The sequence below is a fragment of the Mustela erminea genome, chromosome 7, assembly GCF_009829155.1.
Source record: "Mustela erminea isolate mMusErm1 chromosome 7, mMusErm1.Pri, whole genome shotgun sequence".
In the NCBI taxonomy this organism is placed as follows: domain Eukaryota; kingdom Metazoa; phylum Chordata; class Mammalia; order Carnivora; family Mustelidae; genus Mustela; species Mustela erminea.
In genome coordinates, this window is record NC_045620.1 from 122612401 (window position 1) to 122637216 (window position 24816).

The window sequence follows — 24816 nt, forward strand, 5'->3', positions numbered from 1 at the left end:
CTTAAGCAACAGTGAGAAGGGACAAGCGCGCACTGTACGGGAAACCTGAACGCTGGACCCCTCGCTCTGGCGGTCCCGCTTGCTGAGCGCGCTGCTGGGCGCAAGCCTAGCCTCGGGGGGCTTTCTGTAAAGGTGGCGACACTACAGATACTCGACGATTTTCATAAACATCCAGCAAGATACGGTTCAGTTCTTAGTGAGAACTACTAACTTGCATTGTTCCTTGGTAGCTGTCCCGTCTGTCAGTGTTTCTGAGGGAGCTGTGGGACGTGGTGGCCACGACCCAGCCGCCTCTGACCGGTGTCTGCTGTCCCCTTGCGCTCCGTGTCCTCCTGCCCCCGGGTCCTGGCCTCCAGCTCAGCTGTCTCCAGTACTACACCGGGCCCAACAACAGCACCGCAGGGCTGGACATGGAGGACGGCTGCGTGGAGAACCCCAAGTATTACAACTATGTCGCCGTGCTGTCCCTCATCGCCACCATCATGCTGGTGCAGGTCAGCCACATGGTGAAGCTCACACTCATGCTGCTCGTCACGGGGGCCGTGGCCGTCATCAACATCTACGCCTGGCGCCCCATCTTTGATGAATACGACCGCAAGCGCTTTCAGGAACACGAGTAAGATGAAGCCTGTCTGGGGATCTGTATCGTCTCCTTCCTCCACCCCAAGTCCCCACTTCCAGGTCCCAGGCCTGGGGCTCATCGGAGGATGATACGGGAGTCGGGGTTCGCGGCTTCTCACAGATACGCCACTAGTGAGCTGTGACCCTGGGGTAGATCCTTTCATTCTTGATGAGCAGACGATCCTGGCTCCCTCCGTGTTTGGCTGTTGGATGTCAGCCACTTGTCCCCAGGGGGGAACTAAGGGCGCTACATTCTGTCCCGCAGCTTTCCCGTGGTCGCCTTAGAGAAGATGCAGGGACTTTCCACCCCTGGGCTCAACAGCACTGGCAGGTAAGGGCAGCGGCTTTCCTCTTCTTGGTCGGGACTTAGTCGCCCTCTCTTCTAGAGACAAGAGAAGGCCATGATCTCACCCCTTCAGAGGCACACAGTGTGGGATTTTCATTAAAGGAGGGTTGGAGAGAGGCAGAAGGACGCTGGTCTGGACACTCCGGGGCCAGAGCGAAGCAGGGGAGCAGCAGCACTGTGCTTTAGCGGGCGGGACAGGGCTGGGTTGAGGTGAGGAGAGTGGGAACCAGTGGGACGGACAGCAGAGGAGGAGGAAGGAGGACTGCACCCAGTCTAGAAGGTTCGAGGATGTAGCTTTGCTCCCTGCTGCACGGCTGTCTCTGGGGCCACAGGCAGGCCAGTTTTTTAGTCTATTTTACATCTTAAAGAGGATATTGGACTAGAACTTCTCCAAGGTCCCTTCTAGCTCTAACATTTTGATTCAGTGACTTGATTAGACCTTCCAATTAAAAAAAAAAAAACAGATTATGTAACAGAATTAGGGCAGAAGAACAGAATAGGCCCTTCCTAAAAGAAATCTAAATGGCTACTAATAAATGAAAGGCATTCACGTAATCACGGATGTGAACATTAGGACCACAACAAAAGACCACTACGCACCTATCAGTTGGGCAAGGACGGAGAAGTCTGGTACTATCAAGTACAACAGTGACGTACTCCTGATGGGAATATAAACCAGTACAACCATTTTAGAACACAATTTGGAGTTATTTAGTAAAGTTGCAAATAGTCCTATGACGCAGCATTCCCACCGAGCCCTACGAACATCACAGAAATCCGTGCGCACCTCTCCACTCCAGGATGTGCGCACAATCGTCCAGCCCCATCATTCATCATAGCTGCACATACACAGGAACACACAAAGCAGATGAGAACCCAAACCAACAGCAAACAGCAAATGGCTCCACAAGCTGTGATACATTCATACAACAGACTACTGTATAGTAATGCAAAGGGTAGCTCCATCCAGAAATGTGAAATTATTAAAAAAAGAATCATACCCTCGTATGTACCCTCGTCTCATCACTGCAACGCCAGGCTCTCTTTTCTCCAGAGGCTTCCATGGTTGCACCTATGGTGTTTTCTTAATACCTGGGGAGCCCTGAGGTGGATTCTGGGAGGGGCCAGGGCTCGGCTGCCTGTTAGGAGCCCAGTGGTTGAAGAAAGATTGACGTGTGGGAGTCTAGACTTGCTGTGAAGGTGCCTAAGGAGCTGGGAGAAGTTTCTGGCCCAGGGTGACAGGAAGGGCCCAGTCCCATTGGAGCGAATCAAGCTCTTCTCTGGCCCACAGGCTGCCCCTGGTGCCCTCTAAGTACTCCATGACCGTGATGATCTTCATCATGATGCTGAGCTTCTACTACTTCTCGCGCCACGTGAGTGCCGGCACGCCCCACCCCCCCCTTGCACACAACCCGGTGGGGCCTCCTGAGAAGCTCAGGATCCAAGAACCCGAGCTCCTCGGGAATGCTGCTTCCCTTGTGCAGCCTGACATGTGGCCCTGCCTGAGCCATCACCCCCTCCATTTTTCGGTTTCCTGCCTGTAATACAAGAGTCTTTGCCTCTTCCTCCTGACCGCCTCCGGGATGCTGAAGCAGAGCACAGAGACTGAAAGCTGAGAGAAAATCTGTTTCCTAGGTCGGGGCCCGTGGGTTTTCACCCACCCTGGCTCTGGGGGTCACTAAGACACCATGGAGCCAGAAGAGAAAGGGAAAGAAGCTGATGAAGTTTTGTTTGCTTAAAAGGAAGAAGAAAAAAAGCAAGCAGACCTGGGGGGGGTGGTGGAGTAGCTCCCCGAAAGCCCAAGTGCCCCCCAGTGGTTTGCCAGGGGAAGTACAGCCTTCCCTAGCCACTTGTTGGCTGATGGGGCCCGCTGGAAGTCAGGGCTCCACCCCAGGCTAGGAGGTCGCCACTGCTGCCACCAGCCTCCTAGACAGACCCGTAGCTAGAATGAGGTCCCAGAGCTAGGCTCCCACATACCCAGAAGGCTCTTGGAGCTCTACACAACCACGGCGAGGCCGGGAACCCCACTGAGGTGTCGGTGCTTCTCTCTGTGTCATCTTTCCTTGGCCACTTGGCCGTCTTCCTGCGGGTGTTTCCCCCGTGGAACCCCTCCGAGTTCCGCTCTTCGCCTTTCCATCAAATGGCCGGCTGAAGCACACACCTTGCCTGCGTCTGTCCACAGGTGGAAAAACTGGCAAGGACACTGTTCTTGTGGAAGATTGAGGTCCACGACCAGAAAGAACGTGTCTACGAGATGCGGCGCTGGAATGAGGCCTTGGTCACCAACATGCTGCCTGAGCACGTGGCCCGCCATTTCCTGGGGTCCAAGAAGAGAGATGAGGTGAGGGGTGGCCTCACACGGTCACAGGCAGCCAGGACGCTGTGTGTCTCCATCTGGCTGTCGGCGGCGGACGCGAGGCCGGCAGTGCACAGGCTTCCAGGACGTTTTCCGTGGCCACACATCCCTGGAAGGCCCCACCCTCTGCCAGGGGTCATCTCCTCACACGAGGGTTCTGATGCCTCATTTCCCGACTCCATCCACCCTCCTCCTCACAGCCAGGGCTCTTACAGGGCCCAGGGAAACTCTACTCTTCGAAGTCGCGATGGGCCACATCCTTACAAGCTGCAGTCCATCCAGAAAGCGGAGTCCACCGTCCTGGGGGTGGGAGGGATTCATTCCTGGGCACCGACCCCACCAGCGTTCTTTGAGCGCTCTGGCCCTGCCTCCTCTTAGGAGCTGTACAGCCAGTCCTACGACGAGATCGGAGTCATGTTCGCCTCCCTGCCCAACTTCGCCGACTTCTACACGGAGGAGAGCATCAACAACGGCGGCATCGAGTGTCTGCGCTTCCTCAACGAGATCATCTCAGACTTTGATTCTGTGAGTGCCCCTCCTGCCCCTCCCTCGCCCTGTGCCAGCCCGTTCCAGGTTCTAGCTCAGGCCGGGCCGCAGCAGTGGGAGAAGCTGCAGCTACACCAGCGGCTCGGTCTTCCCGTGTGCGCCTCTCCCGGGAGCGCAGGAGCTTCTGTGGCCTGGCGGGTCTGCGTGGGGCAGGCAGGAGCGGGGGGGGGGGCAGGGGTTACCTACATGATCACAGCGGAAGCACTGGCCCAAATAAGATTCTGAGGCACTGTCTGCTCCAAACCTGATTGAGATTCCGTAACTGTCTACTGGGTGACTTTTGTTGCCGAGGAAAATACTTTTCCAGGTAAGCCTACCTGGGCTCAAGCACCCTAGGGGCCTGGCAGTTTTGTCGCATGTTAAGGTGACAGAAATGGAGTCTCCGTCGGCAAGTCTGCCTAACATCATGTGACCGATAAGTGACAGAAGAGCTTTTGTGGAGTCCTGTGGGGCTGCTGTAAACAGGCTTATCTGTCACTTAGTTGACTCATTTATCTCCTCGGACTCTGGTGACCTTTCTCTCCTCTTTACTACTGGCCTCAGCTGCTGGACAACCCCAAATTCCGGGTCATCACCAAGATCAAAACCATCGGCAGCACCTACATGGCAGCTTCAGGAGTCACCCCAGATGTCAACACCAACGGCTTTGCCAGCTCCAACAAGGTAGCTAAGCGCCCCCCCATGGCTGGAGGGGATGGGGCGCTGTCTCCTGAGGCAGGAGCGCGGCAGTCTACGGCTCGCATATGAAGCAAGGAGTCACCAGGGTAGCTGACGTGAGCGAGCACTGCTGGCTCAGTGGGTCACACACACACCACCAGCACATCATGCAAACTTAAAATTAGGTTTACTGGCACAGTTTTATTTTTTTTTTATTTGTCAGAGAGGAAGAGAGAGAGCAAGTGCACAACCAGGCAGGGTGGCAGGCAGAGGTGGAGAAAGCAGCAGGCTCCCTGCCGAGCGAGGAGCCCAATGGCGGCACTCGATCCCAGGACCCTGGGGTCCCTTTACCAGCCCAGTTTAACGGGCAGAGAAAGAGTAGGCTACACAGCCCCCCTCCACCCCTGCAACTGGTGCCCTGCTTAGGCCAGGCAGAACTGCTCTAACCATAGCCATGCTCCCTTTACGCTCTAAACTTTCTAAAGAGCTGGGGAGTAAGCAACCATCCACGCAATTACATGACAATGAAAACATCCAGGTTGGGGGAGCAGTTCTGATAGAAAAGGGGTCTTCAGAGCTCACTGGCCTGCATCAGCCTGTTCTTTTGTCTTGTCAGACTTGCAGAGCTAGCTGTTTACGAGAGGAAATGAGCTGTGGGGGCCCAGGGCCCAAGAGCTATTCTTAAACTGTTATCATCCTATTTTGTTTTTCAACTGTCCTATACAAGTACTACTACCATCTCCATTTTATGGATGAGGCTAAAGAAACCTAAGATGGGTCATGACCTTCAAGGGCTTAGAATCTAGTTAAGAAATCAAAATGAGGACTACCCCAGACATGAGCCCAGGCAAGGCGATGAGGTAGGACTCCTGATCGGCCACATAGCAGATGGGAAGCAACGTAGCTGGCCAGGATCAGCCCCACCCCACCTGGGGACCCTCGGGACCCTAAGGCATCCAAGGGAACTGTCAGTGACGAGCCAATGTAGAGGTCACGGCCTCATTTGTGGGAGGTGTAGGAATTCGCCTCCAGAGTGCGGCGAAGGGAGGAAGGTGTCCATACCGGCTCCTCATGCTCTCGCCGCTGCTCCCCCGCCCAGGAGGAGAAGTCAGACAAGGAGCGCTGGCAGCACCTGGCTGACCTGGCGGACTTCGCTCTGGCCATGAAGGACACGCTCACAAACATCAACAACCAGTCCTTCAACAACTTCATGCTGCGCATCGGTAAGGGTTCTCGGGCCTGCGCGCTCCTTGCCATGCTCCGAGGCAAGGGCTTCAGTACATCCTGGGCAGGAAGGGCGAGAGACTTAGCCTTGGAGGCATTTAGGTTGGGGAGGGTCGCACTTGCACAGCTCTGGGACCTTAGGGATCTCTTCCAGATGATCAGACGGCACATCTGGCAACATGGCCATACCTCACGGCGATGAGCCTGCCTTCGGAGCGTGGCTGCGGTCAGGCTGCCTACCCCGGCCCCCCAGGGCAATCCTGCATGCCTGTGGAGAGCTCTGCTGCCTCAGTCCAGCGTCTTAAGAGTTCATGTCCCCTGCTGTCCCCTCTGTGAAGAGGTGGGGGTGGGATTCTCCCTCCTGGCTGAGCTCATAGGACCCCTGCAGTGACAGATACGCATTGAAACTGGCAGCTTCTGTGCTGCATGAGTTAGCGTGGTGGTCAGGACAGGACAGGACAGACAGGAGACGTATCTGCCCTCTGGTGGCTTAGAGACGAGCTTCCTGAGGACTATGTTCACAGACTTGGGAGCCTTGTGGCTGGGATCAGGTGGTGAATTCTCCGGGAGAGGAGCTGGTGGCTTCTGAGATGGGATAACGAATGGGATAAATGATGGCTCGTGGCTGTGCTCAGTTTTCTGTCCCTCCACCAGGCATGAACAAAGGAGGGGTCCTGGCTGGGGTCATTGGAGCCCGGAAACCACACTATGACATCTGGGGCAATACGGTCAATGTGGCCAGCAGGATGGAGTCCACGGGGGTCATGGGCAACATTCAGGTGAGGCCTGCAGCGGAGCAGAGCGTGTGCGCAGACGCAGGAGCCGGGAACAACATCGGACTAGCACGTGTTGCCATGTGCTCCTGCCTGTCCGTTGGCCTGGGGTATCAAGGGGGTAGCTCTGGAAGGTCACAGGCAAGGGTGGGAAATACTTCACTCCCCTTTGCAAAATTTAGGCTTAAGCTCTTGGTAACCCTATCCTTTTGGTATGAACTTTCTAATCTCTTGCACCACCACCAACTTCCCCCTGAAGCCACCCCGAATCATGCCAGCTGGGTCTGGCAGAGAGTGCCACAAAGCAGGGAAAGGGGACAAAAGAACAGGGAGCGATGCTGCCAGAGACAACCTAGGGCTGTCCTTTGGGTCAGCGAGCGCTATTGCTGTGAGAGAGACAGGCCCCAGGCAAACTACCCTGGCCCCCTCATGCACAGAATAAAGGGCCTGGCCGAAGACATCTGGAAAAGAGCACTACAGGCAGACTCATCGGGACCTGCAGGCCCCATGTGGACACCTCTGGGCAGCCCCGGTCTGAGCTCACACAATGTTCTCCCTCTACAGGTGGTGGAAGAAACACAAGCCATCCTTCGAGAGTACGGCTTCCGCTTTGTGAGGCGAGGGCCCATCTTTGTGAAGGGGAAGGGGGAGCTGCTAACTTTTTTCCTGAAGGGGCGTGATAAGCCAGCTGCCTTCCCTAACGGCTCCTCGGTCACCCTGCCCCACCAGGTGGTGGATAACTCCTGAATGGCCTCCAGTTTCACCACAGTCCAGATGGGAAGGAAGAATCTATTTTTTGGAATCAGAGAAAGGCCTTGGGAAAGGACACATGACCAAGTCCCGACATTCCCAAACTGTTGAAGTGCACACTCACATAGACTTTAGGTTTAAAAATCTCCTCAAGCCTTCATTTGTTCATGGATACGTGAGCTCTGAGGGTGGCCATACTCTTCCTCAGTGTGCCTGTAGCTTCCTCAGAGAGTAGGGGTCTTAGGCGTAGTACGGAAACGGAATCCTTCCAGAGCCCTGGGTCTGACCAGCCCTCCTTCCCCCAGAGAGGCCATGGCCACTGTGAGCAGGAAACGTGTCCGAGGTGGAACAAAGCTGCCTTTGCTTCTGGGCTGGGAGCACAGACGGGAAAGCTATGCTTCAGACGAGGACGTGGTAGGACAGGACGGCCGAGCAGGCAAGTGTTCTGCTCCCCAGTGCTCACCTGGAAGCAGTCTTTCAAGCTGGAGACCTGCTCGTCTCAGTCTGGTCCGGGTTAGGTGAACTGGCCCTCATGCTATGTTCCTGATAATCTTGAAAGGTTCTTCCGGAACCCCTGCCACCTTAGTCATGACAGCAGAAAGTGCAATATTTCCTTTTACCTGGTGGGAGGGAGGGAAAGGGAATTTATTTCTGAGAGAAAAATATATAAACAGATCTTCTACATTTATATTTTTAACTTTCTGTTTAAAAAAAAACAACCACTTTCCGATATTGCCTTGCCTCTTAAGCTCTTGCTACAGTCAGTCGCCTTTGCTACTGCTTTAAAAGAGAATTTACAGGTATTGATAAAGAACAAGACTGTTTTATTAAAAGCTTTATTCAACTTGAATGTGATCATTGTGAAAATTCTGTGTAGTACTTTGCTGACTCACACCGCGCATCCTTACCAGGTGCCTGGAAGGCAAGAGCCTGAACTAAGATGGCTGATCCTGCTCAAGCCCCTTTCTTCTACACGGTGGTCCCAGCCGACTCGACCCGCCCCACGGGCGCCCACACGCGCAGGGTTGCTTCCTGGTCACCTGGTCTAGGAAGTGACCGTGTTAGGGCAGGATGCAGCTGTGGGCCCAGGGCAGGACGGGGAGTAAGGACACCTACTTGTGCCTGGGCAACGTGCGGACAGGCTCTCAACAGCTGGACCCTGCCAGACGCAGGCTTTCACATCCGGGCACCGTCCCTCTACATATTCCCATAAGGAACAAAACATGTCAGCAAGGCTGAGGCCGGGGTTATAACGTAAGGAGAAATGATCCTTGTAACTGAGATCAGGAGACAGGGGGAGGCAACTGTGCAGCTGTGGCCAAGAGCCTGCAGGAGAGCGAGGAGGGAGGGTCTGCGGCCCCTGACAAGCACGGAGTAAAAGCAGACTTCGGATCGCTGATCACGCTGTTTATACCTGACTTAATACACTCAACTCTCTACTAACATGTTTAGAAACAAAGTATTAGCTACATACAGCCCTGATTATCCACGGTACTTACACGTATTCTTTATAAAACAGTAGCCTAGAACACAGGGCTTCAAACTAAAGATCAAACACTCTTTTCTTAGCAGTGTGATTCCTGTCATATCAGGAACCTGGAGTGTTCTAAGAACTTTCTTTTCAAAAGTCTCAGGAAAATGAAACAGAATTACTTAAAGCTTTCAAAAAAGCTAGGAATACTCTCTAGTTAAAGGTACTTACTCCCTCTTTCACAACACGCTTTCAACTGCCCCATCACATCCTCTGGTTTTCAGCTAAAACACGATCAGATCGACACCAAAACTGTCCGAACCGCCCCGACCACCCTGATGGGCTGCGCGATTGCCCTCTCTGCAGGGATGGTCCCCAGGCAGGGGTCTGAACCTTTCGACAGTTTTCAGTTCACAGGACCTAGCCTGGGGACTGTGCACAGTATTATTTTACTCACTTTTTGACATGTTCCCAATGAAAATATTCTAGGAGACCAGGCTCATATCCAACTTTTCTCCTTTTCTTGCAAATGAAGTAAACACTTGATGTAGGGGCTTCGAAAAAAACAGATTTTCATGGGATGCTCGCTGTTCTTCCCACGAGGGGGATAATGCGTCCGTTCCTAGAACAGATTATATCGACCTCATTTAGTGCGACTGAAGGAACGAGAACCCAGATCGCTGATATTCTGGACCCATGTAACCTTTTTTTTTTGGTCTGGAACTGAAACTGCCCTTTATTGGACCAATGACATTTTAAGCCCCAAACAGACTCTGCCCAGAAGTCTAAAACCTATAGTGTAAAATGTGTGGCAGCTTCGAAACTTTCCAACTTCCTAAAAATACTTGATCCTTTTTTACATTATGTCCCATGTCACATTACTCTGGTTCATTTAACCAAAACAGTTACACAATCTCTCTCAGCCAGTGCTCCAGAATTCCCATACACCGAAGGGTCTCTAGAGAGCTAAGTGTATACTTATTTGTCTAATTGGCTGCCTAGTGAAACGAGTCTACTGGCGCGCTTGGCGAGTGACCCCATGACTCGGCCTCATTAGCTGTCTCTCGAGAGGGGTCTCCAATGACGACGAACATAAACTGAAGGAACACTGGCCAAGTCCGACGGCGCAGAGGAGGTGGGAACTAGGGTAATTATGTTTACATAATTACAAAGAGGAGAGGGAAAATGGTAGAAAAAAGGAAAGTAGTCTTTGTCTTGTACTGAGTAAGTGTCTAGAGTAACAGAAGACTGGGGCTCCGGGAGAGAGTTCATCATTTTACCGTTTCATTCCACCTGAACCCCACAGAGCACATCATCATTTCTTTGCCAAGGCGTCCTTCCTCTCACCTTGGTACGTAACGGTGACGTCAGTTGGCAGGGTCGTCGTGAGGTCCTTATACCGCAGTCTGGCACAAAATGGGACCGACGGACCCTGCGGCTCCACTTTGTAAGTGAAGGAGAGCAAGTTGCACAGCGAGTTTCTCCGCAAGGGCCCGGCCAGGAAGGCTGCAAAGTCACTCTGAGGAGGGTGGGGGTCAAAACAGACACAGTACGGGATGGTGACAGTTCCAAAGGCAGTGGGTGGCTGTGACACTTCAAACATGTCTACAAAAATACGGCCCGTGAATCAAATTTCAGAGAAATAAAGGGCAGAAAGAAGCCTATGAAAAGGACTAATGATAAAGACTTGTAAGATAACCAAGAGTTGGCAGCATCCTAGAAAGGGCGGCAGGAAGCACTGAATAAACGGCCCAGGGCACGAGGGAGATACACGGCCTTTGTGCGGCCGGCGGAGAGGCTCTGTGTCCGCCTTCTCGTATCCGTCTACCCGAAACCCGAGAGCGTCGGAGGCAGTCGGAATGTAGGCAAGCCGGGGCGGGGAGAACAGGACACGAAGCTGACAAAATTCACATATTCCTTATCTGCATTCATTTTCCATCTATGTAAAAAAATTTGTTTTAGCCCAACCCTAGTTCCATTACAACCCCCAAAAAGGCCAGAGTTTAGACAAAGATGGACAGTACCCCCTATGTATTATCCCACTCCGCATCTATACCCAAGCTTCGGCAAGGCACCCCGCACAAGGCAGATTCGATAAACCCCTGCTGAAGTGAAAGCACAGAAACTACACGGACATACGCTGGACATACTGTGGGTTCATTTCCCAACCACCGCAATAAACTGGAATTTTTTGGTTTCCTAGGACAATTATGTTTATACTACACTGTAGTCTATTAAGTATGTAATAACATTATGTCAAAAAAACTAGTGTATACATTTTAGTTAAAAAATACTTTAATTAAAAAATACTTTATTGCTAAAAAAAGGCTAACCCTCATTTGAACTTTTAATGAGTTGTAATCAATGATCAGATCGCCATAACAAATAATGAAAAATTTGGTAATACTGTGAGAATTAGCAAAATGTGACAGAGACACAAAGTGAGAAAATACTGTTGGACAAATGGCACCGATAGGCTTAACACACGCAGTTGCCACAAACCTTCGATCTGTAGAAAAATGCAGTATCTGCAAAGCACAATGAAGAGAAGTACCAGAAAATGAGCTGTGACTGTACTACTCTGTGACGGGAAGACAGGGTCAAGTATACAAGCCTGAGGACCACCATCAGGGAGTATAAATAACCCTTAACCAGTACCCATGCTTCAACAGCATCCACCATCTCAAGAGGGGAAGAAGGCGGAAAAGAGCTTGTATATAAATAAGAAACATGCACCATAAGGCTAATGGTCAAATTTCAGGCTCAGAATTATAAAGCATTTTAGAATACGAAAGAAAACTTGTTCGCCTCCCCCATTTCTTTCCCCTTTTTAAGCCTATTCTGAGCTCATAAAATATAATATATAAGATCCCAGACAGGGGCACCTGGGTGGCTCAGTGAGTAAAGTGTCTGCCTTTAGCTCAGGTCATGATCCCAGCATCCTGGGATCAAGCCCCATATCCAGCTTCCTGCTCAGTGGACAGTCTGCTTCTCTCTCTCCCTCTGCCAGTGCCCCTGCTTATACTTTCTCTCTTTCTTTCCCCGTCAAATAGATAAAATCTTAAAAAAAACCAAATAAACAGGGGCGCCTGGGTGGCTCAGTGAGTTAAGCCTTTGCCTTCGGCTTAGGTCATGATCCCAGGGTCCTGAGATCGAGCCCCCCATCGGGCTCTCTTCAGCGGGGAGCCTGCTTCACCCCCCTCTGCCTGCCTCTCTGCCTACTTGTGATCTCTGTCAAATAAATCAATCTTTAAAAAAATAAAAAAATAAATTTAAAAAAACCCAAAACCCCAGACAGATACCTGAAGTCGATCTGCCTGGTACTTCCTCCCAGCGTAAGCATTTAGGTATTCACAAAGACAGAACAGGAAGTGCTGAATATTAGTCTGTAAGTATTTTGCAGAGATCTCCTCGAGGGGAATGAAGACCGGAATGGAATGGTGATGTATCCGAAGTGGCTTCTGTATGACAAGGTCGACGAAATAGGAATCCAGCAGATTTCCCTCAAAAGCAGTGCTGATGCAGACACAGACCCCTCGGCTGGTCAGCTTCCCACTGAGCCCTGCAGAAAACAAGAGAAGCTCTCAACAGACAGCAGCACAGGGAGTGTCTTCTTCAGCTGCGCACCCCTTCGCTTCAGCACTGCCGTGTACATACAGTATGAGCTCAAACTGTGCTGAAGGAACATCATAGACACTTTCTGCTCACTCTGGCTCATTTTAAGTTTGAGCTGCTAAAACCAGAGAAAATGGTGGAAAAGATCAAACATCTTAATATCAAATTATGGAAGAAGAGATTTCGAAATTTTCATTTTACCTCTTCTTTTTCTCTGAGTGTCAATTAATGTACAATAGTCCGGTTCCTTCCACAATCCTCTATGCCACAGGTAATGGGCAAGATAAGTCCCCATTTTAATGGGGAAACAGAGACTTAATGGGTTCGAACTATTTGACCAGTGGCATCAAGGCAGCCAGTAGCAAAGGCAGTTCTAGTACCAGTTCTGATACACACTGAATAGCTAAAATGAATCCTCTAAGCTGGTCACGAACCAATCTTCTGCAAAAAGAGGCCAATTTTCTAGGTCAAGATGCCTACAGAGAGTATGCCAGCTTCGTATGTTATGTTGAGGAAGGCAAAAACCCAAGCTCATGAAATAAGTCCAGGATCAATAATGTATCTAGCAAACCAACTCACTAAAAACAAGAGATTCGGTCTGAAGCAGGTCAGAAAATAAACTATACCCGTGAAACGATACGCCCGCAGGATGGCTTTCACATTTTCTCGTCTTCTTTCCGCAACTTCTTGCTCACTGATTTCCAGGGTTTGGTCAGGTTCTACATTGGCAGCAGATGCTTTAATCTGCAAAATATGTAGTAAATCAAACTGGGTAGGGGCATAGCACAGAGTTCTTACCCTGACACAAGTAGAAAGAAAGCTAAATGCAGAGTTTGTTTCTTGTTTTAAAGACTTAATTTATTTATTTGACAGACAGAGATCACAGGTAGGCAGAGAGGCGGCCAGAGAGAGAGGAAGGGAAGCAGGCTCCCTGCTGAGCAGAGAGCCCGATGCGGGGCTCGATCCCAGGACCCTGGGATCATGACCCGAGCCGAAGGCAGAGGCTTTAAGCCACTTAGCTACCCAGGCGCCCCAAATGCAGAGTTTTTTAAATTATTATGTAATATCTCAAGAAATGCTACAGTGACCAGGTAATGCTATGAATTCACAACAGAGGAAGAACCTTGTGGGTTACAGAAGTAGAAACAATGCTTGCCTGAAGAACAAATTAAGGCTTTGGTGGGACTGGAGAGTATTGTGAGAGGAACAAGACAAGGGTGTGAGGGAAGTCTAGGATGAGTATAGGGTGAGCAAAGCAATAACATGACATATCACAACTTGAGGGATATAGTTAAAGCCATGTGCTATGGACTGAATGTGAGTATCCCTCAGTTGCTGGTGATTAGGTCACAATGTTAGAGCCCTCACGAATGGGATTAGTGCCCTTGTAACTAGTGCCCAGAGGGCTAGCTTGCCGCTTCTACCATGTGAGGCTACATGAGAACAGTACCATCAATGAGGAAACAGGTCCTCACTAGATGGACATTGAATCTGCCGGGTCCACAGTCTTGGACTTCCCAGCCTCTAGAACTGTGAGACATAAGTGTTGCTGTAAGCCACCCAAATCACGGTATTTTTGTTACAAGAGCCCATATTGACTAAGACACTGTTTAGTGGGAAATTTATAACCTCACATACAAAAAGGGGAAAAGAAAGACTTAAAAAAAAAAATTAAGTATTCATGTCAGGAAGCTAAAAAGCAATTTAAATCCAACAAGAATGATAGAATGATGAGACGATATCAATGAAAATACAAACACAAATGCAATACAAATGTACCAACAGAGAAAATTAATAACACCAAAATTAATAAAACTAATACAAAATTGATAAAACTTAAGAGCGATCCAGAAGAGAAAAAGAGTAGAACAGTGAACACAAATTACCAATAATAAAAACAAAAATTACCAGAATAAAAAATGAGACCATATTACTGACTAATCCTACTCACAAGCTGGTAAGTTGTTTGAGAACGTTCAAACAACTTTATAAAAGTGAGTTTAGATGAAATGGACAAATTCCCTGAGAAATGCGACTTATCAAAGATGACCCAAGAGGAAATAGGAAATATAAAACCTTTATATTAATCAAAGAAATTGAAACAGATGATTTTATTTATTATTTGACAGAAAGATGGAGAGGGCGAGAGCAGGACAATCAAGGGGAACAGCAGGCAGAGGGAGGAAGCAGGTTCCCCTCTCAGGAGAGAGCCCAATGTGGGGCTCGATCCCAGGACCCTGGGATCATGACCTGAGCTGAAGGCAGATGCTTAACCGGCTGAGCCACCCAGGATTCCCCAAATTAGAAATTTAAAACCTTCCCACAGGGAGGCCTGAGGGGCTTTCCTAGGTAATTCTTTATAAAAATTTAAGGAAAAACCACACTATTTTATATAACCTCTACGATCAAATTGAGGAAAAAAAGGGAAAACATCTCAAAATTTGCATTCTGAGACCAGGTTAAATGTGATGTCAATACCTGACAAGGACATTAAAAAAAAATTCATAAGACAATCTCATGAATTGAGATGTAAAAGTCCAATTAGCAAATATCAGCAAATAAAATTCAGCATTATATAGAAAGGATAACACATCAAGCCAAATTAGGTTTATTCCAAAAAAGTAAGCCATTATCAAACACCAACCAATATGTAGCACCACATTAATAAAAGAAGAGAAACATGACAACTTTAATATATGCAGTAAAAACATTTAATAAACCTCAATACCTGATCACAATTAAAACTCTAGCAAACTAGCCATACAAGAGGATTTCCTTAATCTGATCAGAGTATACAAAATTTAGAGGGAACATGTTAACCCTAAGACTATTTCTACTCAACAATATAATGAAGATCTCAGCTAACAGAATAAGGCAAGAAAAACAAGTTACAAGGATTGGCAAGCAGTAAAACTGTGATCGTTTGCATATGACATGATTCCAAATGCAGAAATCCCCAAAGAATAGAGAGAGAAATAGAATGTAGATTTAGCAAAGTTGTGAAATATAAAGTCAGTATACAAAAATCAAATATATTTCTACACGACAATTTGAAAATCAAATTTCTAAAAAACAATCCATATATCAGAGGTCATCAAAATGTGGCTTGTGGGTCAGACCTAATTGGACACTTATTTTTGTAGATAAGGTTTCACACCCATTAAATTACATACTGTTTGCGCCGCTTCACAATACAACAGCAGAGCTAAGTAGCTGCCCTAGAGACTGTCTGGTTCACAAAGCTTCATATACTGACGATCTGGCCTCACACAGGAAAAGTCTGCTGACCCCCGCCTTATATGGTAACATCAGGAAAAATCAAATACACAAAGACAAATAAAATGGCTGATTTAAGACCGCTACACATAAAACTACACACATTGCTGAGAGATTGAAGAACTAAATAAATGGAGAGAGAGATCATATACACTGGCTGGAAGATGCAATACTGAAAATATTTCAGTTCTCTCCAAACTGGTGTATAGATTCAATGCAATCCCAAATCCAACATATAGGTTTGTTTTTGGAAACTGATGGCTGATTCCTGAATTTATGAAAAATTCAAGGGGCCAAGAATAGCCCAAGATAATTCTGAAAAAGAGGACATATATGACAGATGTATATCATATAGGACATATATACAGTAAATGAACCTCTGGTACTAGCACAAACAGACCAATGGAACAGAAGTCAGAAACAGGCCTGCGAGGGACCCAAAGATCCATTACAATACAATGGGGAAAGAGTGGATTTCAGAAAGTGATACTGGATGCAGTGGATATCCATATGGAAAACCAAAAAAAGTATGACCTCTATTGCATACCATACACAAAAATCAATTCCAGATGAACTGTAATTCTGAAAGTACAAAGTATAATAGAGCGTTTAGAAAATACCACAGAACAGCTTCATCATTTTAAGTTAGGCAAAGATTTATTAAAAGAAAACAAAAGCAGTAAGTCAAAAGTTAGATTCCTAAATCAAACTTCACTGAAATGAAGACTTTCTTTTCATCACAAGACACCATTAGGGAGTGAAAAGGCAAGCCACAGGCCAAGAGAAAATTCGTAATAAATATCCCAAACAAAGAATTCATATTCAAAATAAGTAAAGATTCTACAATGCAGTAAGAGATAGACAATGCAATAAAATTTCTGTGCAAGCCTTGAAAAGCACATTTCACAACAGAAGACTTTCAAATTTCCAATACAAGCCCTTAACAGCATTAGTTAGGAGGCGAACGAGATTCTAAGACACTCCCAGCAGAGAGACGGTTTTTTAAACTGACAATATCAAGTTCTGGTAAAGATGCACAACAATGGAAATCTCATACCCTGCTGCTGGGAATGTAAAATTGGTATAATCACTTCAGAAACTGTTCGGCAGTATTTACTAAAGACAGTATACATACCCTGTGACCTAGCAACTCTACAAGGTATATACCCAATAGAAAAGTATATATTTCCATCAAAAGACAGAAACAAGAATGTTTCATAGCCCCAAAGTGAAACAACCCAAATAACCCAAATGTCACCAACAATACAATTTAGTAAATAAGTTGTGGACTAGTCATAAAATGAAATTACTATACAGCAACAAAAAAGAATGACCACTATATGCAGCAGTTTGGATCAGTCTCACAGAACATTCAGGAAAAAAAAAAAAAAAGTCGGACAAGAAAGAGTTTACACTTTTTACATTTATATAAAGTCCAATGATGTGATGTTTTATGAAGCATTTTCTTGCCTGTGCAGGAGTTATTAGAGCAGCAGAGGTACAGAAAGAGAAATAACTAGCAGACTACTGCAATAATCCTGGCACCCAAATCACCTAGTAAACATTTTACAACATGTGGATAATAATTGAAGGACAAAGACAATCTAAAGGAAAATCTGACAGGTCATGCTGACTCTGGGCTTGAGAGAAAACTGAAAAGAGGGAAGAACTGAAGTTCACTGTGTCGTTTCAAGTGTGGGTAAGGGAAAGATGGCGCTAATGACAAAAGTGCCAATGACTCAAGTCAGGCTGAGATTGAGGTAAGACCTGTGCGTCTGAGTGCGGGCTAAGAAACGATTCGAAGAACTTGCCTGGCCTGTCAGTGGTGTCTGACAATTACTGGTTCATACTGATATTAGCTGACTCTACAGGGCTGATCACTTGAGAGGTCAAGGGCTGAAATCAATCCAGGAAGATCACAGGTGAAACCCAGTATACAAATCTGCTAATTCCCAGATCCTGCCTGCTCTTTACACTCTCAGAAAACCTGCTAACGTTACCCTTGCACTCACTCTGGCTTGACGCTGCTTTGCTTCAGCTCTCAGCTCATCTCGTAGACATCTCAGTTTATGAATCTTGGTCCTAAGAGCGCCTTCGACCGCCTGTGCTCTCTGCAGATCTTCTGAGTTTTTACGGGATCTATTCACTTGAATCTCTAGTCTTTCCAAGTGAGCTAAAACACCTGAGGAAAGAAAAAAGGCCATTTCACAAGAAGCCAGGGATCTCTAACTCTGGCAACAGGAAGCATTTCAGGGGGAACAAAGGGTGACTCTTTTCAGAATTTGGGTCAGCTAAAATGTTGGACATTAGCCACAATTTATAAAACCAGAGAAGGTGCCAAGAGAAATCAATGGCAAGCCACCTCATAGCTCAGCACTAATGTACAAGCAGTCCCTGACCAGGACACTGTCCAAAGAGAGCATTTTCTGAATATAACTCATCTGACTTACCCATGATAGTAAGGACCACGGGAAAACGAGGTCACCAAATTCAGACTTTCTCAGAACCTTTTCTTAAAATGTAGAATGATTTTTTAAATTGTCTTTTATGCATGTTTTCCCAAAGCGCTAATGCATAACTCTTTGGATTTAGACATCCAGAGAGACTTAAATGAAGTACTTTAAAGCTCCGAAAAGTATTACTCACACAGGACTATAAAGACACACACGAGAGCGAACTGCCTACCAGTACCACTGGGTATCGGAAAGGAAAACAAGTTCCTGGTTGGACAGAAATTCAGAGGCAAATCTCAGTTCCCAAGAGCTTAAAGACCAACACAGGAGAGGTCACAGTTTCAAAATGCCAATCAAGTCCAACAACGAACCGCCTGCTGAACATTTCCTACCTCTAAAGACTCTTGTGCTAGAGGCTTCACTTGCAAACCATGTCAAGACTGAAAGCATGAAGAGAATTAAGTCCTTCTCTAATCTCTACAACCACCACCATAAGGCTATCCTTTGCCTCCCCTTTCCAGATGAAGAAATTAAGGCAGAGAAAGGTAAAATAACTTGCCTAAGGCCACAGTATTTCTCAGGGCAGAGCCGGGACTCAAACCTAGACCTAACCAACACCAAAGTCACTGCCTGGCATCGACCCTTCCACAGGCATAATGCATAGATGACCCCAAAAAATCGTGGAAAGAGGCCTCGCTGGCTAGAACTGTAACTCTGAATATAAACACTGAGCACATTGTGAACTCTACCCTATCGGTCTAGAAAAGGGCAGGAGCCTAGAAACGTTTTAAGTAATTTTCCTTGTGCCAGGAACGATCTTATGTCCCTTTCAGTCTCCCGTCTGTTCCTTTCACCCTAATGCTCCGAAACAGGCCAGGTCACACCCGTCAGAGGAGGAAAGGGCTCCTTTAACCTAGGGGTCGTCTTGGCAGCAGTGGTGGGGAGGGGAGGCGACCCTGTGAATACCTCCTTTGGACTTGCCGTCATTCGCCCACTCCATCTCCTCAGATTTCCACAGGCGCCCCTGTGAAGCTGGGCAGGCAAGCGGTAACAGACACCCAGATTTCCTTGCTGGTAAAAGAAAAAAGGCAAGAAAGTCACACCTACTCACGGCAGGACGCGCACAACTCAGGAACGCACCGTCGGCCTCCGGACACCTACCTGCTCCAGAACACGCCGTTATAAGAAGCCCTTCACCCTTCCACCCTACTCACGGTCCCGTCCGTCACCAGGTCTTACGTTTACTCTTACCTCCGCTCCTCTCGCTTAGGCAGGACGAGGACGAGCAGTTCCCGCCGTCCACGCCTTCAAAAAATCAAACCAGTCGGACCCAGGGTGCTTTGCGCCGCCGCCGTACAAAAACATGGCTGCCCTCAGGGCCCCTCCCTCATCCCGGCATGCACCGGGGAGCAGGGCCGGCCTTTCGGTGGGCCAGGAAGATGGCGTCCTCTGGCCCAGAGCCGCAGATCCTAGTCCAATACTTGGTGTTACGAAAGGATCTATCGCAGGCCCCATTCTCCTGGCCGGCGGGCGCACTGGTAGCGCAGGCCTGTCACGCAGCCACCGCGGCCTTGCACATTCACCGCGACCATCCCCACACGGCCGCATACCTCCAGGACCTGGGGCGCATGCGCAAGGTGGTCCTCGAGGTGAGGCATCCGGCGGAGGGGGAGGGGCATCGAGGCCGTCGAGAGCGGAAGTGGGTGTGGTGTTGAGGCTGAGGCTTAACTTCGTAGAGCGGGTACGGCGATAGTTGGGAGGGGCCGTTTACGTCTAAGTGTTGGAAATGGTTCGGGGGCTTCAGCTGTTTCCCCGGGCGTCTTCCCATGGCTGGAGCGGGTCTGTGTAAAGAGTGGACTTCGGGCCACTTATTAATGCTTCCCGCACCCCTCCGCCCTCACCCACGGATGTCTTAGGAGGTGCCAGTGAGGGTGGAGGCCGGTGGAAACGGGCCCTGCCCTTCTACCTGTGCACTGGGCCAGCCTTTTATTGCAACTCCCGAAGGTACTGTCACGCTCCCTCCCGGAAAAACCGATTCGGAAGGGACAAGGACACGGAGTTCCTATTGCAAGTGAAGTGAATCAGAAGCATTACCGGGATATGACGCCTAATTATTTGAAAGTTAATGTGTACTTAATGTAAGTTGAACCTAGCATCATAAATACCAGACACAGGGCGCCTGGGTGGCTCAGTGGGTTAAAGCTGCTGCCTTCCGCTCAGGTCATGATCTCAGGGTCGTGGGATCGAGCCCCCCATCGGGTTCTCAGCTCAGCAGGGAGCCTGCTTCCCCCGCCCTCCCCACCTGCCTCTCTGCGTACCTGTGATCTATCTGTCAAATAAATAAATAAAATCTTTAAAATACATACATACATACATACATACGTACGTACATACATACCAGACACCACCGGTGAAGACAGAGGTAAGGTTCTTTTTGCAGATAGCCAAACAGATCTTACCCTCACCTTTACCCTTTGTCAGTTCTGCTGCTGCTGGAAATGTATCACGGGAAGATAATCAGATGCGCCGAGGCGCACTGTATACTACAAGAATATAAATAGGAGCACTTTATAATAGTAAAAAATGTGGAAATTACCAAATTTTCAAAACTAGTGATTGGTTCATTTTATGCCCATAAAATGTGCTATAATAAAGCTAGCGTATCGTGGTTTTGGAGCATATTTAGTTGGCATGGAAGAGTGCTCATTATGTGATGCTAACTGAACTGTATTCTATACAAAATGATCCAGATTTTGGAAAGAAAAACTAAGGAAGTACATCCAAATATTAAGCTAGTGGTAGGATTTTGGTTTGTTTCTAATGCTTCTCTATTCTTTTTAGTTTTCGATGTGAAGCACATCTTTTACTTTATATTGTAAAATTTATTTTAAACACCTAGAACCCTGAGGTGCAGTAATACTATGGCTAGCTGGCACAAACCGATTGATCTGTCAAGAGAAAAACTTCTGTTGGGTAGTAAAATATCAGGCAGTAATTTCTATGGGGAAATGTCTTGAGAATCTGAGTAGACAGAAATGAAACAGATTTTTTTTAAAAAGATATTATTCATGGGGGCACCTGGGTGGCTCAGTGGGTTAAAGCCTCTGCCTTCAGCTCAGGTCATGATCCCAGAGTCCTGGGATTGAGCCCCACATCAGGCTCTCTGCTTAGCAGGGAGCCTGCATCTTCCTCTCTCTCTGCCTGCCTCTCTGCCTACTTGTGATCTCTGTCTGTCAAATAAATAAACAAAAAAAATTTAAAAAAAAGATATTATTCATTTATTTGTCAGAGAGAGAGCACAAGCAGGGGGAGCAGCAGGAAGAGATAGAAGCCGGCTCCTCGCTGAGCAGGGATCCTGATGCAGGATTCAATCCGAGGACCTGGGATCATGACCTGAGCCAAATGCAGACGTTTAACTGACTGACACCCTGGTGTCCCAGCCGATAGCTTTTTGTTTGTTTCTTTGCTTTAAGATTTTATTTATTTACTTGAGAGAGAGAGAGGGTATGAGAGGGGAGAGGGTCAGAGGGATCAGCAGACTCCCTGCTGAGCAGGGAGCCTGATGCTGGACTTGATCACTGAGCTCCAGGATCATGACCTGAGCTAAAAGCAGTTGTTTAACCAACTGAGCTACCCAGGCATCCTAGCAGATAGCTTTTTATTTCGACCCTTTTTGTAGGAAGCAGCTCAAGAAATTATCTGGTTCAGACAACCCCCTCCCCCTCCCTTTCAGGCAGATAATATATTATTTACCCCATTTCTCAGATGAGAGATCTGAAGCCCACAGAGATTAGGTGACCTCCCCTAAGTCTGAAAGACGTCTGATGATTCCTAACTAATAGCTATACCCAAGAAAGGGACCAAGGAATCACCCCTGAGTAAATTAAGGTGCTGCTGCAGCCATAAAGACCAATAAAATACAAGACCATGCCAAGGCTAATTCCATTTCTTGGGTGCCTGCTATGTGCCAGGCACTAGTCTGAGCCTAATTTCTTTGAGTCATCACTACAAAGAAAGTCCCTGCTAAGTCACGTAACTCATCAAAGATCACACAATTACTGGGACACTTGGGTAGCTTGGCTGGTTAAGGGTCTGACTGTTGATCTCAGCTTAGGTCTTGATCTTGGGGTTGTGACTTCGGCCGAATTGGGCTCCATACTGGGTGTGGAGCCTGCTTAAAATACACACATGTACAGAACACAATCAGTAAGGGGCAGAGCAAGAGTTTGGGCTTACTCTCACTGTCCTGTGCTAACGTCTGGTGCTGAGGAGGGAGGGCAAGTCCATGAGTTCTTCAGCGTGGCTGTGCCCAGAGGACTGTAGGTAAAGAGTGACAATCTCAATTTCCTCTACTTCAATGACACATATCTCTAGTTACCTTACTGGCTTCTGCCTTCCTAGGCAAAAAAAGGGGGAAAAAAATACCTTATTCTAAATGGCACACTAATTATCATTATTTTCTGAGAGCTAGCTCTAATACTTCCTGCTAATGGGAGCCAGCACAGTGATAAGGATGATGAGACACAATGGGAGAGGATGTGAGAGATTTGCCCGTTGAGCCACCCAGCGGGCATCTATCCCAGCAGAAGGAAAGCCCTTCAGGTTTGGTCAGGTGGGAAAGGAGGGGAGGACGGAGATGGAGGCGGTGTGTGTTAGAACTCCTTTCCTACAACTCATTTTTTTTTTTAAGATTTTATTTATTTATTTGACAGAAAGATCACAAGTAGGCAGAGAGGCAGGCAGAGAGAGAGGAAAGCAGACTCCCTGCGGGGCAGAGAGCCCGATGTGGGGCTCGATCTCAGGACCCTGGGATCATGACCTGAGCCGAAGGCAGAGGCTTTAACCCACTGAGCCACCCAGGCACCCCCTTTCCTACAACTCTTAAAGTCAAAGCTGGCTGAAGGATTAGGGATAGCTGGATGGACACCAGCCATAAGAGAAGTAGAGCATAATTACAGTCAATGCATACAGCATCTCAGGAGGGAAGAGAAAAATCGTTTCCATTTTAGAAACAGATTATACCTCTCCCTCTCCGACCCCCCAAACCACTTATCTAAGGTCCTTCAGAGAGTGAACAGCAAATGGGGCAGTGAAGCTCTTGCTTCTGGAGACTCGCTCTCCAGCTCTTTCGTTGAGAAAACCTATTTCTCCACTTTGAGTCAGGAGGAACCCCCCCCAGCCCCCACATTTTTTTTTCATTGCCTCCCGACACTTCCTCAAAGGGCCATTCAGTCTGTGTTCTGTGCTCTGCTCCTTGTAGGCTGCCGATGAACGCGCCCTGAAGGATCTGGCTGAGACCCTACAACAGAAGAACGTTGACCACATGCTGTGGCTAGAACAGCCGGAGAATATCGCCACTTGCATTGCGCTCCGTCCCTACCCCAAGGAAGAAGTGAACCAGTATTTGAAGAAGTACCGATTGTTCAAATGACTAAGGTTAGCAGTTGCCTTGATGTATTTGAGCATCAGCTGGATCCAGAAACTTCTTGCCATCCATCCCTAAGCATCATGTACTCCTCTCAAAGGCAGTTCACCCTTCCTTTAAGTTACGAATGTTTCTTGAGGGTCAAACCCATGTTCTTATTAAAGTTGTCATTAAGAAGTACTTCCTCCTATTCTTAATTATTAATTAGTTTCGATGGGCAACTAATTAATAGTAGGTGAGCCGCAGTATTGTCTATGTGGCGTTGCTCAAATGGAAGATCTGGTTAGACTCCTCTCCGGGGGTCAAGGAAACGAACACCCGTCCTTCCAGTCATCTGGTCACCCAAGTTTAAAACTTTGCCTTTGAATTCTTTATTTCTTATTCACATCCAGATATCATATTCATTGAATCTTGGACACTATCAACTTTAAGATACACCATTATTTTAAATTTTGTTAGGAAAGAAGAGACGCTGCCAATTAAGACATGTGATTAACCATAAAATGTATTTCAGTTTCAAAGATGTTAAACTGTACATATGCACACACACAAACACACAAATACATATTTGATGAAATTTGTCAAGTACCGTATTGTAGTTTTTGGTGCTACCAGCCTGCATTAGGCTCTCATTTTGTTCATCTGAGTGTCCCACTGGTCTGCTCACGTCTCATGTGTCCTGGCTACAATCCAGCAGGCTTTCTGCCATAAGGTTTATTTAAGATCACTGAGCACCCGGTTCAGTAGAGACTCCTACCTCGCCATAGAATAAAGTAGGGACTCTTCAGCTTAGCCTTCAGATCCTCCACATGTGCATTTCCTACCCAGCGTTTTAAGCTTGTCTTCTACACTTTCCTTACCCAAACTTGATGCTTCAACAAAGGCACTCCAGTTGCTGCCTGCCGGTCTCTGGCCCGGGAGTCAAGCATTGGTATTCTTGCCTCCCTGTTCCCACCTCTGGACTTGAAACGAATTCTGGCTTAAGTTCGATCACCTTCACAAAGTCTTAGCCAGCCCAAAATGACAGGTCCCTTCTCTGAACATCTAGAACAGTCTACAGTGTTTTACACAGAAAGATTTGGAAACATCTACAGAAGACTGCTTGGACCTCTGTGAAGCAAAGGTTTCAAAGGGTAATTTGCTCAACAAATACTTGTTGTAAGTCTATGGTGGGTGGCAGGTTGTATTAGGAGCTGAGAATATAAGCGTGGACAGAACAATTTTTGCCTTCAGATAGCTGAGAATCTAATGAGAATACAGATACATAGATAATTCATACAGAAAGAACTGTGCAAGGAAACAT

At 47.6% G+C, this 24816-nt stretch overlaps 3 protein-coding genes across 6 annotated transcripts in view; 2 read left to right on the forward strand and 1 right to left on the reverse strand.

The window, feature by feature from the left end:
• The window catches only part of ADCY3 (adenylate cyclase 3), a 79033-nt gene extending 70910 nt beyond the window's left edge, over positions 1-8123 (forward strand). For 2 of the 3 annotated variants that reach the window (XM_032353155.1, XM_032353156.1), the window contains exons 13-20: positions 357-616; positions 887-952; positions 2259-2340; positions 3150-3308; positions 3702-3848; positions 4413-4532; positions 5626-5749; positions 6405-8123. In XM_032353155.1, the coding sequence (XP_032209046.1) occupies positions 357-616; positions 887-952; positions 2259-2340; positions 3150-3308; positions 3702-3848; positions 4413-4532; positions 5626-5749; positions 6405-7270 (1824 nt within the window). In that variant the 3' untranslated portion in view covers positions 7271-8123. The remainder of the gene's footprint in view (positions 1-356; positions 617-886; positions 953-2258; positions 2341-3149; positions 3309-3701; positions 3849-4412; positions 4533-5625; positions 5750-6404) is intronic. The other variant, XM_032353154.1, reaches the window with a different exon arrangement.
• Positions 7781-19449, reverse strand: CENPO (centromere protein O). 2 transcript variants are annotated; one of them, XM_032353158.1, is made up of 8 exons: positions 19340-19449; positions 19055-19159; positions 17648-17817; positions 12986-13103; positions 12047-12306; positions 10092-10263; positions 9202-9366; positions 7781-7893 (listed from the first exon to the last, which is right to left on the reverse strand). In XM_032353158.1, the coding sequence occupies exons 2-7, from the start codon at positions 19086-19088 to the stop codon at positions 9230-9232; spliced, it is 891 nt and encodes a 296-aa protein (XP_032209049.1). In that variant the 5' UTR covers positions 19089-19159; positions 19340-19449; the 3' UTR covers positions 7781-7893; positions 9202-9229. The 2 variants fall into 2 exon arrangements, with proteins under 2 accessions (XP_032209049.1, XP_032209048.1); XM_032353157.1 differs by having other exon boundaries at positions 19250-19449.
• A 14-nt stretch (positions 19450-19463) lies between these two features.
• PTRHD1 (peptidyl-tRNA hydrolase domain containing 1) lies at positions 19464-23693 on the forward strand. The gene is made up of 2 exons (XM_032353159.1): positions 19464-19737; positions 23349-23693. Exons 1-2 carry the CDS (start codon positions 19486-19488, stop codon positions 23517-23519), a joined length of 423 nt encoding a protein of 140 aa, XP_032209050.1. The 5' UTR covers positions 19464-19485; the 3' UTR covers positions 23520-23693.
• Positions 23694-24816: the final 1123 nt, after the last annotated feature.